At 39.0% G+C, this 17,482-nt stretch overlaps 1 protein-coding gene and 1 long non-coding RNA gene across 2 annotated transcripts in view; one reads left to right on the top strand and one right to left on the bottom strand.

Annotated features, from left to right (window-relative positions):
- Positions 1-7,076: 7,076 nt before the first annotated feature.
- The window catches only part of LOC119655108, a 31,946-nt gene continuing 21,540 nt past the window's right edge, over positions 7,077-17,482 (top strand). The window contains exons 1-2 of the mRNA XM_038060830.1: positions 7,077-7,318; positions 7,385-7,543. Coding sequence (XP_037916758.1) covers positions 7,129-7,318; positions 7,385-7,543 — 349 coding nt within the window. The 5' untranslated portion in view covers positions 7,077-7,128. The remainder of the gene's footprint in view (positions 7,319-7,384; positions 7,544-17,482) is intronic.
- On the bottom strand, positions 11,282-11,842 carry LOC119655110. The gene is made up of 2 exons (XR_005249879.1): positions 11,795-11,842; positions 11,282-11,727 (listed from the first exon to the last, which is right to left on the bottom strand). It is a non-coding gene; the product is annotated as an uncharacterized LOC119655110 (long non-coding RNA).

Here is a 17,482-nt window from a genome sequence, read left to right as displayed (position 1 = left end):
ATAGTAAAATCGGTATTTTTTGCACGAGTTGATTTCGAAAGGAGTTATTTTTGAACGATATTAAAGCTAAATGGGTATCGAGCGTATACATACCTTTGAATCGACCAAATGCAATAAAACTGGGCTCGTTCCTGAGTATATATATTTTGCTTAAAATATTATATTGGTTTTATATTTTAACATTTTTATTTAAATAAATGTACCTATTTCACAAATTAAAACTATGGGACATTTACTCGTAAAGTTCTCAGATCGCGTGTATATTTTTTGTGAAATCAACAACTAAGCTCCTGATGTGGATATAACACTGCTTTAGTTGCATAACGTCGAAATAGGAACATCAATCCATGAAAACTCGAAGCAATGTTAAGTTAAAACTTCTCAGGTCTGCGGCTTGTTTGGAAAGCCTTGGGATTTGGGTTTCAATGTCATTTCCGTTTGCCCATTTAAATTTATATGAATGCACATAAAGCGCCTTAAATGTATAATGTATGCAAAGTGGACATGGGAAGTGAATATCTTAACGCACGTGTCGACCCCGTCGCGAATCTTGCGTCGCTGTAAAGTATACGGGGATTTAGTTCAAATTTAGCTGTAATAGTCTTTAAAAACTATCTAAAGGATGGAATAGACGAGTTGCTTAGGAAGAGTCGTTGAAGTGAGAGAATGATATTGCCTTAATTTTTCAAAAACCAGAATAAATGATCAATAAAAGGTAAGTACTGTGAAATTATTTTTATTAGGGCCACGGAAAGTCGTACTAGTGCAGAATATAGTTAGTTTTACGTAATAGTCGTAAGTACGATTCGGTCGAAATTCATGGCCCTGAATTATAAAGCGGCAAATTTGGGCCATGCATGTTCTTCTGGGATAAAAGACAAGGTATAGGGGCAGTAGTCCGGATAGCTCAGTGGTTAGAGCACTAGGCTGTCATACGGAAGGTCGCGGTTCAAATCTCACTGGTGGCAGTGGAATTTGCATCGTGATTTGACGTCGGACACCAGTCGACTCAGCTGTGAATGAGTACCTGAGTCAAATCAGGGTAATAATCTCGGGCGAGCGCAATGCTGACCACATTGCCTCCTAGTGTACCGTTACGGTCTTGAATGAAGTGCTCTAACACACTTCAAGGCCCTGATCCAATATGGATTGTTGCGCCAACGATTATTATTATTATTATAGGGGCAGAGGAATCAGAAAATGACTATAAACCTGATGTCATATTTAAGGGAAGCTTTTCAAACTTGCAGCCTAAACTTAAGGACAGTGCTTCATCAGGCGACCAAGATGTACCTTCTTCCGGAGGTGGAATCACAAGATTTGCTTAAGGATGGTTCTACCTCGTAGTTTTTTCACGCCCCGTGACTCGTTCCCGAGAAGGATGAAGAAAGACTTGAGCAGCATATGTTCACTTATCGATATCATATTCAGGGAAAAGACTTCGTACTGAAACCCTTTCGTCTACAATGGCACTCATCTCAATGTTAACTCAAATTTTCTATTGTGGCCTGCACCGTTTTCGCCATTTTTAAGGTTTTTTGTGAAACAAAACCTTATTAGAACCGAGACGGCGCCTGTCTGTCACACCCGATTTTATCGAAAACGGCTGGACCGATTGTCATGAAAATTGGTGAGAGTATGTAATCTGGTGTTCCCTTTACCCCCATACATGTGAATGGAAGGTGCAATTTTTTTTAAACAGAATGTAGCCATGTGGGATATCAAATGAAAGGCCTCAAGTAGTACTTTTCGAAACCTGTCCAATATCTGATTTCGGGTGAAACATAGGGGAGTGAGGGCTCCAAATATGACCAACAAAAAGTGTAACAGGTCTCGTTCTGAAAAAATCACAGTAGTGCATCTCTACGAAATCTAGGCCTCAAAATATATCCAGTTCCGATATCTGCACAAATAAAGTTAATAATAGTATATTTCCACATTTTGAAAATTTACCCGGCACCCCCTTATGTTCATCCCAGAAGTAGAATATTTGGCATGCGTGTAATGAAGAACATAATGCACAATTTGGTCGAGTTTGAAGTTGAACAAAGTTATAGGGGGTAAATCTTTACCATTTTTTGTGAATTTCGTGCACTCTACAACCTGAATGACGTCATCATCACAGATGAATTCGTCAATACCACAACGAAATGAGTTCTTATGAATTGGGTCCCAAAGAATTATTTTGTTTTAGTTTTTTAGTCATTTGTATATGAATATCACTTACTTCAACCAGACATGTGTGTATGTAGGTATATAGTATATGCGTGCTAATGAACATTGCGGGTAGTGCCTAATTCAGATAGATATAAGAAGTAAATCAGAAATATGGGTTCGATCAATTTATATATGTGCATATATATACAGTATTTGGAAATAGGCAGTTTGTTTGTTTAGGGTGAGCGTAATATCTATGGCTGCAATATGTACATATGTCTCGTAGTTTGGAAAAATATGAAGGAATATGTTGGATTTGTAGCTACATACGGATAGAAAAATGTGCGTTGAAATTTTTTACACAAGATGAACACAAAACCTTTATACCCGAAGCGCGAGTTTCCGGTATTCCGACTTGTTTTTTCCTTAGAAGTCGAACCTTTACAAAAGCAAACAACATTTATTTCTAGCTGTTCCGTTTTGAGGTTTCGGTGATTTTTTGGTAAGACTCGCCTCCAACAATCTGCTGAACAGTCAATTCTTCACTAGATTTATCACCATTATTTGAAAATCTTAAAATATTAAATAAAAACAATCCGACCCCATTTACTGTGGTCATGGTTAATATTTCCCTTTTAATTTTCCACTTAATACATGTTTACAAAATTATCCCAAAACCATATAATGTTAACTTATAACTTATATTATCATAATACATTATTGTTATATTTTAACTTTTATTTGACTCAGGCACTAGCGGAGCTAAATGAAAATGTTCGTTCTTGAAAGACTCTAAAACCCGATAAGCGAATTTTTGCTTAAAGATTGAGGGATCCAAATGAGGAAAAGTTTTGTTCCAAGTTGGATGCTCAACCCAAACAGAGATGTTCATGCACAGAAAAATGGGAGATAGGTTGTTCACAATTCGTCCTATCTGCCATCAAGTTGATGCCGACTTAGGACTCCCTGAATCCTTAAATAAGAAAAAGGCATTTCGTGATTGACCGAGTTAAGTAACTACCTAGTTTAGTCGAAGTGCTATTAATCCAACCCATCGCCTACCGAACCAAATTCACCACCATTGGAGGTTCGATGAACGGAGTTAGCCTGCAGTATATCATCCTCCTCAAAGAAAGATAATTGCAGAGGCTTGTTATTACCAATACGACCATAGATTAAGAAAGCATACTTTTGAGCCGTTGACCAAGGTCCACTATATACATATATATATACGTAGACAATTAGGGAAGTCTCTTTTTTACATTCGAATATTTAAAAAAAACTGCACCTGAAAATGGCTCTACGGGTACTTCGAAGATTTAAGATAACAAAAAAAAAACTAATGTCAAACCATAATGCCGGGAAAAAGTTGTCCGTTTCTGCGGAATTTTGTTAAAAATAGAGTGAGCCAGAAAGAAGAATCTGATAAAGTTTTGTATAAATTTTAGTCTTCCTCTTTTTATACCAAAATATTTTATCTAAAAAACAGGTAAAATGTTGGGATAGGTGTTTAATTTTTCAGGCGTATTTTTTTTTTTTTTTCTATGCAATGAATGAAGATACTAATATTAATATATATTATACTAATATTTTATCTTTAAAAACTACTACTCCAAATTAGATTATTCAAAAAGTAGCATATTGAAGAATTTATTTTTTTGCCAATGTAACATTTATATAAATACAGCATTTTGGAGCCATAAAAAAAATGATTTTTCACCAATTTTCGGGTATAACTTCCTTCATATATGTTATACGTCTTCTTTAGCATTTGCTCCGTTCTCGCCTCGTGTGGATCGGCATTGGAATATGAACATAAGTCTTCTAAAAACGATTTCAAATTACAAAATCTTTACTGGGAACATATATATATATATATCTGAACTCAGACTCAAGTAAGGAACAATATCTTTATTGAAATTATGCAAATGTGCTGTATTCTCCGTATCTAAGTCACACAGATGTGATTGTATGTGCCATATTTATCGGTTAATGATTTGATCCGGATGGATTCGAGAGGCTCTCAAATCAATATTCAGCAAATCAAGCCATCGTTGCATCGGTAAACTTTAGGTCGTTTCCCATTGACTTTTATTCATCAATCCAATCTTAGCTAGTGAGTTCTCATCAACCCTAATCACATGACCATACTGCCGAAGAGGCCTCTCGCATTTTTTTCACAATCGGTGCAACGTCATATCGATAGTGGATGCCCGCATTCGGAATATGATCAGAATATGTTACGCCACTGATCCAACCCAACTTTGTCTCCATTACTACATGGCACCGTTCACTGTTTTTGATTATCGGCTATCACTCAAAACCACTGAAGACGACACTCCCAGATACTCAAATAGTTCGGTTCTGTGTAGTTCCGCTGCCACTGACAGCGATAGTGACTGTTTCATTGGGGTCGACTCTCAAAAGCACTGTATTATTCAGATTCAGTTGGAGGCCGTGGTGCATGAAGCGATTATTCCACTATTGGATGATTTGTCCGAGGTCAACTTTATTGTGAGACACTAGGAGAGTATCATCAGATGTGGTGAGAGGACGCTTACTTAATGAGCCCCAAGAAACGATTTTGATATATTTACTACAATTCCAATTTAACTCTTGGGATTGCAGTAGAGCAATTTATCCTAGCACACGAGTTCCTTTGACGCTAGGTGTTGTCGCAATGCATAGCAGAGCTGCAGTCCGTTTGGCGTTTTGTGTCTAATCGCGATTGCTATTCGTTATGCCGGTTTTCGATCATATTTCGCGTTGCTGTTTCAAAACATTGAAACGAAATATTAAATCAGCTGAGAAACAAAGAAAATGTCCTATAGATGCAGGAATGTGCTGTAAAGAGAAAGATATTGCTCGTGATGTTTCTTTATGAGTAACTGCGCACCCTATATTGCGCCTTTCTGCAACTCCTGACGAACCTGATTTACGGTTATTTGAATGATATTGGGAATGCCATTGGGAAAATTCACTAAAAATTTTCATAATTTGGGATATCAACAATGGAAAGGGGGGTGTATATAGTCATGTGGGGTACCAAATGAAATACCTTGATTAATGCTTTCCGAAACTGATATTAGTTTTGATATGCAAAATGCGCGAGTAAGAAACCAAAATGTGCACACTTAAACTGAGACAGGAGACGGAAAATACCCAACCCGAAAATCTTTTACGAAATCTAGGCCTCAAAATATATCCCATTGCGATATCTGCTGAAATAAACTTACTAATAATATATTTGACAATTTCTCCTATCTAGGGTCGAAAATCACAACCGATAACAGCTCCGATGATGAAATCCGCGCACGGTTGTTGTCAGCCAATAGAGCCTATTTCAGCTTACAAAAACTGTTCCGCTCGAAACGTCTCACCATAGGGTCAAAGCTCTTACTGTACAAGACAATGATCTTGCCAGTCCTCATCTATTCCTCGGAGACTTGGGTTCTTAGCAAGAAAAATTGCGAACTCTTGGCCGCGTTCGAGAGAAGAATCCTCCGAAGAATTTTTGGTCCCCTACATGAGGGTAGATGATTCCGTAGCCTACACAATGACGAAATCTATGAGCGATATCATGACCGCCCGGTTGTGGATAAAATCCGGCTCAATAGATTACGGTGGGCAGGTCACTTAATCCGTATGTATGAGGATGATCCACACGGAAAGTCTATAAGAGCAATATCTATGGTAGAAAAAGAAGACGAGGCAGATCCTACCTAAGATGGAGCAATGGCGTAGGTCAGGACGCCAGACAGCTTTTAGGGATATCGAATTGGTGGACCTCGGCACAAAACCGGGATGTCTGGAGTTCCTTATTAAGGCAGGTGTAGACCGGATACCGGCTGTTGCGCTGTTGATGATGAATAATATATTACCAACTTTTTGAAGTTACCTCGGAAACCCCCTTTAAGTTCATCCTAAGAGTACCAAATTTTGCATCAGCATAGAGGACAGTATAATACTGCCAAATTGCATGGGAATACAGCTAATATTGTCAAAGTTATAGCAATTCAAACTTCTGAAATAATAAAAAACTTGTTTTTTTCGTTGGTGTGGATATTTATTCTTGCAAATTCCGATATTTCGGGAACCACTTCTTCCCTTCATCAGTGCTTAACAAGAACTTAACAATATCCACACCAACGAAAAAGAAGCAACAAGTTTTTTATTATTTCAGATAATTAATCGTTGGAAACACCGCATAATTTGACTCAGTATTCAAAATTATCAATTTAACGAATAATTGACATTGGAATGAAATATTAAAATCCCATTTATGAAGAATCTAATTCTCTTCTGCCCTTTTTACGATTTTGACACTTATATAAAATCTAGGTCTCAAAATATGTCCCGGGGACGGGGATAATTGACACCTGAGTGGAATATTAAAACTCCATTGATGAAGAATCCACTTTTCCCCAGTCCTATTTGTATCAGTAGGTTGTCTTCTTCACATTTGTTAATATAGTTATATTGAACTCCTTGTGCTATTAATACAGTGCTTTCCAGATCAAATTATTTGTGTAAATGGCTTTTTAAAAAGTATTATAGAAGGCAATTGAGTTTTTAACTGTCCTACACTCATTCCTCACATGGGGAAACACAAATTAATGGAATTTAGTGAAAATGTTTAATAAGTCATGGTAAATAAAATGCCGAGGGATTCGCGGCGACCGGTTTATTAGTTTCTGATAAAAATATAGCAAACTACATGTCACCAAATAACGGTGCAATGTCTAATACCATCGGACGGTTTACCGTCATTATGTAGTTATCCTCGTTATACCACTGTAATGTGCCAATGGTGATAATTGGGAAAATTCGAAAATCCAACTGATATTTGCCAACAGATGGCAATTTGAGAGCAATGAAGGAATTATGGTGACTCGGTCGGATAACTGTCACCCGCAGAATTGAATTTGAGTTGGAGAGGTATTAGGCGGCAGATACATTTGCTTTGCCAAAATGGAACTGATTTCCTCTGCAAAATCAACCCAACTCATATCCTTTGAAAAGTTGAAGACAAAATATAGTTATCACCATGCGGAAAATAGTTCGCGGGATTTTACTTTCCTCGGTAAACAGAAACTTTTCGTTGAAGCTAATCGCACATCGGGTTTTGAAATGTTGCGGCTTAAACAGTTGGGAAAGAAAGGTAACCTTTGGAACAATGCGAGATTGCTTTTAATAATATAATGTGTACTTCCATGTGATATTGTAGGGAATGAGATTCAGTTGGTCCGGAAGATGCGTGTGGAAAACTTGAACTGCCTCGGGTGTCCAAAGCAAGCGGTGGATTTTGTCGCCTTGGGGTTGTCAAGTGGCCAGGTTGGACTTGTGAACTATCGGAACAGCGAGTATATAGCGAAATTTCCCGCAGGTAATGGAACTGAAGCAAAGTTTGAACAAATATTCCTGTTCTTTATAGATTATAAGGCTGGTTGGGCTCTGCGGAAAATTACGACGGACGATCAATCCTTATAATTAGATCTCACATTTCAATGATTGACTGGTTCTCAGGATTCGAATTTTGTACACTTCTCTCAGCGACGGCATTCGCTTTGTGCATGGACCTATGGTTCCTACCAGTATTCTAATACCAAACAAGGTTTTCCTTATCCGTGTGTTCCTTTCACAGAAAATAATTTCACAAAATATCAAATTTCTCTATGTGGGTGCGATAAAACCCTAAGAGAAATAGTGTGTCCACTAGAACTACATGTCTTGGTTAACTGCCCCTGATCCAGATTCCATCATATGGCATAGCGAGCAATAGGAGGACTGTCGCCCTCAATGAGTTTCATACCCGCTTGGTATTTGGTTTTCTGATCACGTTTGTCGAAGTACACTGCTGTAATCGCCATTGAGTCTGACATTTTTAGCAGATTTTTAAGAAGAGTTTTTTCACACCCCGAGTTTACTCCACATTCCAAAAAGGTAATGCTCAGATTCACATTTATAAGTCGCGAAAGTAGTCTCTGCCTCGCTGCTCAACGGATTGATGTCTTGCCATGTCCCATTCGTTCGTCAAGCATAAATCTAATGGAGGACCTTTGGGCGATCATCTTTCGCTGCATTTACAACAACGTGCAGTATAATAACGTTAGTAACCCCAACCGTACTATCCCAGTGCACACCAAACCTTAAATTGCACAAAATATAGTTGGTAGTGTGACAAACCACGTTTTGAAAATCGTCTATTGCAAAAGCTCACAGATTATTAGTAAATATTTATTAGTTGTTCGCGTGCATTTTTCATCGGTAAATTTATTGTTTCTGAGAGTGGTCATATAGTTCCGATATTTACCCGTTATTTTATGGCGTCCTAGCACAAAACATTTCATTTAGTTTGGATTACAAGAAAAGAGTAAGCAAGCCAAATCTAAGATGGTACTGTAGTTACGAGTTATGTTTAATCCGATTTTTCTTGAATTCCAACATAAACAATTTACTAATTTTTTTACAAAAGATGAATCTCTCTTTTAACTTCATAAAATTTTGCTAACGTCACATCATTCCAAGTACTCAATTTTTGGTCACTATAGTAGGATAAATAGAAAAAAACGCCAAACACCTAAACCCAGACTCATAAGATAGGGAAGAAGTTTTTATTATTGTTAGATAATTTTTATATACAAGGTTCCGTAAGAGCAGCTGAAAAGGTTTTTATATCATAGATATTCCCGCTGTACACTTTTCGCCCACCAAATCTTTTTGAACCGGACGAAGTGGTCGAGATATCGTTCATAAATGTTATATGGACTATGGACTGTGAGATCTTTTATTTTTTCTTAGAGTCCGAAAATTCGTCAGAGGATGTTTCCCTCAAACGCAGAGTTTCGAATCTGAAATAGGCTCTGTTGGCTGCCAACAACCGGGCGCAGATTTCGTTGTTATAGCTGGTCCAAAATCCTATTCCCATTGTAACATCTTCGTGTTGAAGGGTTTGCAGAAACCGCCAATTGTCTTCTTCCTACTGTTGAGACCTTTTCTCCCAAGTAGTGAGTCTGTATAGATTCAATTCTGGAGTTCATGAAAGTACCATTCGGTTTTCTAAGAGAGTTCAACTTGGCCGACTCATCCTTAGTAAGGACTCTGCACAGCCTGGAAGTCTCCCTTTCATTTTCCAGTTTCCCGCAGAAAGCTCTAAAAGAGTCCCGTTATGAGTTCCACAAATTTAGCCAATCTTCATCTTTATTGCTTTTGCAAGCACGATTTAGAAGTCGTCTGGTTGATTTCCTGAGTCCTTGCAGTTCTCGGTTCCACCATGGAATCGTTTTACCAAGTTGGCTTCGGGAAATGAGATAAGTCTCTTCAAAACACGTGTGCGATTCAGAATTTGCAATTGAGCTTCTATTGCCAAAGGGGGCCTTGGTAGCTCAACTTTGTCGCCAAGAAGTTCATTGAACCCCAATCCGTTTTCCTAAGATTCCGCTTTTGTATTATAGGTTGTTCGCCTGCAATAGTCAAACTAAATTGTAATTAACGTTGATCTGAGAGTAAGACTTCATCTAGCACTCGCCAGTTTCCAATTTAAGTCTACTTTGAAGTGCAGTGTCTTAGGCAAATTACTTCACTTCTTCTTGACCCCAAGAATGTCGGGGCGCACCCTACGTTCGCGGTCATCAGACTAGCTGAAGTGATAAAATTAAACAGCTTCTCTCCTTTAGGATTGCATTTATTACTGCCTCAGCAAATATGATGAGCGTTTGCATCACAACCTATAAAACGTTCAAGGTCACTTGATTCTGCATATACTACCAGATGGCTTAGTTCATGCGTCGTCGGAGGGCAGAAAGAATTATAGGGTAAGTAAGCAGAGGCAACTATGACGTTTCTCTTCTTACCATTAACCTGGAATTGTAAGTTGACCGCAACAAGGTCCTGGGAACAGAATTGTCTCAGCATGGTTGCCTCTAACAATTTTGACATCAAAACGCAGGCGCTCGGTTTCGAGGATCTTTCATCGAAGAAGATCCTAGTCCCCTTTACTGATCCAATATCAAAATTCTGTTCAAATAACCCATGGCTTTTGAACGAGAAATATATAAGGACAGTCCTGCAACTTTGCCAGCTTTGCCGCCAGAAGATAGGAAGAAGTTTTAGCATGTTGAGGGTTCATTTGACTAATTTTTATGTTGGTAGCCATAAGCGCAGTCTAATATGAAAACCGTCGCTAATTGAAAAGTCTGCTGCGTTCAGTGTGATTCACATCGGGGTTCCCAGGTCCTCTTGCATCCAATTTCTCTGGATATCGGTGGTGTAGCAACGTCCATGTCCTCATTCTCAATAAATTTCGCTTTCTTTCGCAATGCCTTCCGTTGTCGTCGGCTAGTAGCTCCCTCAGGTTCACGGTGCCCTGGCTGCATTGATTTGCTTTCACATACCGGCATTATACCAGTTACGTCCACATTACCAGTTTCCCTTTCATCAGTTTTTTTCGGGTACAGGTGGAGAAGGTTCTGACAGGCAAGCCTGTCGTCCCTTCTCGTTTGTGGCTAAAGTTTCTTTCTGCCGAGCTTTGCTCTCCGGTATTTTAGAAAAGTTAGGCAACAGTGTCACCGACAGGTGGATCGTAGTCAAGTTTCCAGTTTTTCTCATTAAGGGAGTTGCTGTCCTATCCTTTCTGGCTGGCCGCGCCATAGACACCGAGTGTAGGCTTTCTACTGAAATGGAGAGCCTGTCTTCCACAGATTTCTCCGAGGGGAACATGAATTTGGTGAGCCTCCAAAATCCATGCCCCGGCCACGGCCTGATTTCTCAAAGTCACGGGTGGAGACACTTGTTCCCACTTGGAAAGTTACAATCCTTTGTTTTCATCTTCATGTATTTTTGGAAACCCTTAGTGTAGTAGTAAACTACCCCAAGGTCCCACACCACAACAGGATGTTAACCGATGGTTCTAAAGAGTCAACACTGGTTTCAATGAATAAGTTAGAATGGAAGTTGATAGACAAAGGCGTCAGTGCTTTGTTTGACAGCAATTGAAATGGATTATTTTTATAAAGCTAAGAGATAGAACGGTGCAACAAATATGCACTCCGCGATGGAACTTTGAGTTATCAACGTATCAGATAATCACGCCCGTCCTATTAGCTGAAGAAAAAAAAGTCCTGTATGATGTCAACATTTGTTCATTGTTCTGGATTTTTTATCAGATTGGACATGCTGGAGCAACCTAATAGCTTTTACAGTATTATTTACACTGGGCCTTATCTTGAGAGTTATGATCAGTGCGTTTAACATCCATACCATCGAGGACGTCTTTCTAACAATTTCTCTACAAGGGACGCAATGCTTTCATTATGTTTGGTAGCGGCAGGCATTCGGAATCATAGGGGACGGCGAGGCTGGGCTGAACGTGAAGTGAATTTATGGCGCAGTCCTGCATTGCTGGAGAGTCCTGATCCGAAGTATTTAACTCACTCGCTGACAGTGTTCGTGCCGATTCAATTTGGGTTGATCGTCGAACTCTTTCTTCAAATTAACCTGCAGACCGTGTTTTATTCCACCTTGGACGAGTTGCTGGAGATTAGCTTTGTTGTGAGACTATCAAAACACCATCTGCATAGAGCGGGGCGTAGGACACTGGACTTGGAAGTGTATGAAAGAATGGCGATAGGGCACTTACTTGGTGAAGATAGATGGAAATAGTAGACTTGCACCTGCCACACTTCAAATTCTGCTCTTTGATTCGCGGAAATTCGTTTTCCACTAGATATTTTGCAATACATACCAGGTGTAGTACACTGTTAGATGAATGCAATCGAGAGAGGCGGTGTTTCCCACGACATTTCTCCATGAGCATCGTATGGCGTGTATTGCGTCAGTAGTGCTATTATTCTTGATAAAGTCAGTTTGGTTCATGGCAATTTGAACGGTGTCGCGATATCGATTGTCAAGAGAAAAGAAAGACGACTAACGATTTCTTCCAGGGCAGAGCCAACACATTAGATGCTGCCTCACCTCTGCACTGGGAGCAGCGTGGTCGAAATTGGCAACAGGTGAAAACGCTCCTTTTTATATAATCGCAAACACGACAAGGGTGCAAATTATATCCAAGTTTAGGCCGCCAATAGTTTGAGCCTAAACTAGGCCAAAGCTATATTTTTGTGTGGAATATGAGGGATCCAAATGGCGAAGCTGATCACGACGAGCCAACCCCGCTTGTGAACGGGACAAAGGCTGAAGAAAAAGGAGAAGATGAGGGATCCTAATTGATGTTGGTTGATCAGACGGTAATGTGCAGTATTTGCAGAAGTGCGAGATGAGTAAATTTTCCGTTGACGTCTACTTGAAGTACACTACTGACCAAAAATTCGAAACCACCATAATTCTACAAAAATCACAAAAAAACTAAACTGATTTTTCACTGAAGCATTCTCCTGTACATTGAGTTATTCCACCAATTTTGGCATACGAGCAATCAATTTATTTTTTGTCTCTTGTGAGACAATCTTCTAGTTTTCTTGTTAAGTTTTCCGATCGGGTTTTTCCCACAAAATTTCTTTGGTGTTGAGAGTCTGTGGTGGTCATATTATGTTTTTCAACATCCCTTCTATCTTCTAAGAAATTTCTACATAATCTTGAACTTCGTCGTTTTATTGAAAAGTCAATTCATTAAATTTAGTCTGGAAGGAATACATTTTTTTTGTTAGAATTATTTTATACTGCCCTTTTTGTCGTAATTCCCTCAATTCTTATTAAATATGCATTTCAATGAGTGTAGAACGAAGCTTAGACTAAAATGGAGCCATATAATTTTCGACGGATGGGATCACTCAATCTGGCATCATCTTTTTTTCATTGCTACGTCAAACGAAAAGTTTTTTGCTTTGAACATAATAATTAAAATTTCGATTTATCACCCCAAACAACAATTTTAAAATCTTCTGTTGATTCTCAATGGTTAAGGGCCTATCGCATCAGTTTCTTTTTGCTTTGTGGCTTTAATAGAGGTTTTCGGATAACAAACTAACGTCTCGCAACCGTCTGAATACTGTGCTCTTAAATGTTGAACGCGAATAGAGTTAAAACTGATTCGTTGTTTATTTATATCTAACAAACGCAAGGGAAGCGAAACCCTATTTTAATTTTTGTTTACAATTGGGTTAGTTCAATAAACTTTCTAATGGTGGTTTCTATTATTAATGAGTTGCATCAGTGGAAATGCTGCAAATCTTATAAGTACATATTTCCATTTTGATAAAACAGCTCGATTTAATAAGATGAATATGCAAGCAAATGGGTAAATTAGATGAGAAAAATTGGCTTTCAAATAATATTTGGATAACATTGGGTTCCAGAGCCTCCCAAAATTTGATGAATTTAGTATAATTATCTATGCAGAAGCATCCCGATAGGCAATATATGTATAGTCGTGGCTTTTAGAGTTTTACTGAAAAAATCAATGACAACAACGGCTAATTGAATGGGTGTTCGCTTATTTTGTTCCCAGGATGATTGCAAATGATTACTCCCAATTTACTTCTTCTCTCGTTCGTTGAGTTTGGCGTGTTGCAATCAAAATTATAAATGTTCATGTATAGTATGTCCAGCTAGGAGTTCCCGGAACAGTTTTTGTAAACAGAAATAGGCTTTGTTGGCTACCATTAACCATGTGCAGATGGCGTCGTCATAGCTGTTATTGGTTGTGATTTTCGACACTAAATAGTAGAGGTTTCAAATGGTTGGTTAAATTCTCCTATCTTTACTGTTTTCGTTTGATAAGTGCTGTTCGATGTTGTTACTGTTTTCGTTTTCGGGTGTTGCTACCATACACTTCATCTTGTCTTCATTAATGTGTACTCCAAAGGTCTTGCATCGCCTGCTCAATTTGAATGAAAGCAGTTTGTATATCTATCAATTTAGTCAGTATAAGCCAGTAGTTGGGTGAACTTGGTGAGGATAGTGCCTATCAGTATCACGCATCATTTTTCCCACGGCCAGCTTAAAAAGGATGCATGATAGGGCATCCCATTGTCATATCCCGTTATTGGTCGTGAAAGATCCCGAGAGTGAGTCTGTTGCTTTATCTAACCACACACATGGGTCAGAGTCATGCTAGTCAGTCCTATTGGACTTGTCAGGATATCAAATTCTGTGATGGCCGTGTACAGCTTAAAGGTTGAATTATACAGGCATGCAAAGGGAGTGTGAAGAGAACGAGTCGAGCACTTAAAAGAGTCGACGAAAACTATTTACACCTGCTTTTCAATGAAACCGTTTATACAGTGACAAGGCGCGATTTTCAGAAGATTCCCGTTCAGTTATTGTCGTCAACGATTTGTATTGATATTTTGAATTGAATTGGAAATAATAAACACTTTTTGTCATTTAATTCCTTTTTTTCCGGTGCATTACTTTTCGATATGCTCATTTTGAAATATTCACTACTGATCGCCTGGAATTAATTATTTGGAGACTGGAGAGCTATTCGGCCTAGCAACATAATACCTCCATAATTGCTGCATTTGCTGGAACCAGTCTTTCCCATTTTGTTTGTGGCGGCCGATTTTTCATCTGATAACTACGGTTATTTTGGCATCCATTTTCCCTTGAAGTTGGTACGGAGTACTTTGGTATCGATGGTTTTAGTGTTTACTCGCGCCTGATTGTTAGAAGTGTTTCGAGGTACTGTCGTTTTTCTAACATGCTGCAGCGTCCACAAGATAGTGATCCGAATGTAGACTGTTCTTTTGTCGTTTTGTTTGCTGGGGAAAGTACCATTTTGTTTTCTTTCTTGAAAGACTTAGCAATACGACGGATTCAAAAGCTTGCAGAATTACCATTTCCGCGGTTGATACATTTTGATTTTTTCTCTTTAGTTGCTTAAACCATTCACGCGAATGAGGTTTCTATTGATGAATTTCTGGGAAGGCGTGAAGAGTTAACATAGTTTACGTTTGGAAATTGTAATGTTTAATTTTAGTTACAATTCCCATTATTGTGTTAATGTCATAAGATCTTTTTCTTGAGTTTGATGTGAACGAGGCCCAAGCGTAACATAGCCATTCTGGCCGACAGTTAAGTGGTCATCAAGGCTGGTGGGGCAGTGCAGAGACGGGCTGAACCATCTGGTCGGCACGCTCAAGGTCACCCTCCTCCTGGTTCCCGGGCATAGAAACATAGAGGGGAATGAGCGGGCTGGCCAGGCTCTGCTCTGCTCTTGGCAGCCCTTCGATGAATACAGTTGGTGTTTTGCTGGCGGCTATCATCGCACTATTTAGATGGCGAAGGCTTACGAGCTGTGCCAAGTCAAAGAAAATTTGACCTACTTATAACATAGCCCGATCACGAGATCTCCTGTGCCAGACGTGTGGAAATGCACTTTTTCTGTGGTTGCCCAGCTCTAAATAGAGTCAGGCTACGGACACTGCGTAAACAATTCTTTGGGGAACTCAAAGAGATTTCTAGCTGCAGAGTGGGAGAGCTGCTTTCCTTCGTGAATGTTACGGGCTGGCTCTGAAAATCCGAGCCGGCTAAACTCTACCTCCCTGCTCTCATAACAGCAGTCACGGTCTTAGGAGTTTTTGGCATCAAAACGGCGCAACATAGCGCTAATTGAGCTCCTCGAAGCGCGGCCACTGATACCTACATACCTACCTACCCCTGATGTGAACATGAACATCGGTATACCTCAACTTTGAATTATTTACTCGCCATTACTTTCCCCCCCTTGATTGGAATACGCCACGAGAAGGAAGTTTAGCATAATCTTCGCTAGCTCCGTGGGAGCGTATCCAGCTAGAGATTAGTGATATTTGAATTCCACTGGATCTTGGGTACTATTTTCCGTATGGTAACATTTTTAAAAAATCGTAAAGTTAAAATAAACAAGAACAAAAATCCAGGACTACACTAAAACGCATCCGATTTACAATCTATGTTATCTTCTCCATAAAAAATAACTATCGAAGAACTTGGGAAGAATGGGTTCACCCCAGTGTCAAAATTGCCAGGAGTTCCAGGGCACTCAAAAGCTTATCGCAAGCTACTAAGCATTTGCATAATCTGCGGCAACGAAGCTGCGAAGCAAAGAATGATGATGCAAGTGTAAAGAAATGTAGCAACTAGGGTAGACCACATATTGCTAACTATCGAGGATGATTAGTATTCGTTATAGTGAAACAAAAAAGTAATTTACCCCGAGCTAACATACCAAACTTCAAACCTCCCATCACGAACATAGTTGAACCCAATGTTAAATTACGCATGCAAACATATTGAAACCAAATGTTGAAGAGGAACATTTCGATAAAAAAACAGCAGCAGAACTTTTTAAACCAATTTATACAAACCATACAAGTAATGATGCAGGCACCAATCGCAAATGCTTAGTAAATGAGTCTACTAAAAATCCTTTGGAATGCAAATGGCATAAAACAACATAAATTCAAATTGGAGAGTTTTCTAAATAACAACGAAAGATATATAATCTTGTTCATCTCTGAAATACACCTAGCGTATAAATACAATTTCGGCATTAAAGGATCCACTTTCTACGATACGGAACATTCTGAAGGTAAGGCTCATGATTGTACTGGTATCTTTATAAAACCGCTTCTCAGGCATTATGAGTTTGAAAACCATTGTACCAATTACCTGGAAGCGATATATATTTGAGTAACAAAGATGTCCGATTAATCATCAATCTACAGCTCTCTAAAATCCAAAATTAGCTCCAAAAATTTTCGGAATTTTTTTTTCGACTCTAGTAAATAAGTTAATAGCTGTGGGAGATTACAACCGGAAGCATGGTCACTGGGGCTCTAGAGTAGTCATTCCAAAAGGCAAAGAGCTTTGGAATGTTCTGAGCGATACAAAGGATTAGAATTTAATTTGGGCATCCAACTTATTGGCCGGCCGACCGCCGCAAAACACTCCATCTCATCGATTTCGGAATTAAATATATATTCGTCGGGAAACGATTCCAGCTGAACCATGTTACTAACTCTTATCCAATCATTCTCCTGCCATAAACATGTTCGGACAGCGTTTCAGAGGAAGCGAACCGGAAGCTCTAACAAAAAAATCTACAAACCGGTTGAAATATCGATATTATATGTAACTATTCACTTAGCCAATGGTCTGAATACGAAGCTGTTCCCCAAATGGTGATTAGGCCCGAAGTGATGCTAAAAAATCTAGTCCTACATAAATGACCGGTCGTTCCGATTAACATACAAAAACTTCACATCCAAAGATCATCCTATTAAAGCAGGTGTGAATTTGATTTGAAAAAACTTGAACAGTGGTTAATGACATGGAGAATTGGTGCGAAAGAGAGTACAACATATCACGTTACGTTTACTCTGAA

The sequence above is a fragment of the Hermetia illucens genome, chromosome 4 (assembly GCF_905115235.1).
Source record: "Hermetia illucens chromosome 4, iHerIll2.2.curated.20191125, whole genome shotgun sequence".
NCBI lineage: Eukaryota > Metazoa > Arthropoda > Insecta > Diptera > Stratiomyidae > Hermetia > Hermetia illucens.
Note: the sequence above shows the minus strand (reverse complement) of the source record. Positions and strands in the feature narration are given on the sequence as shown.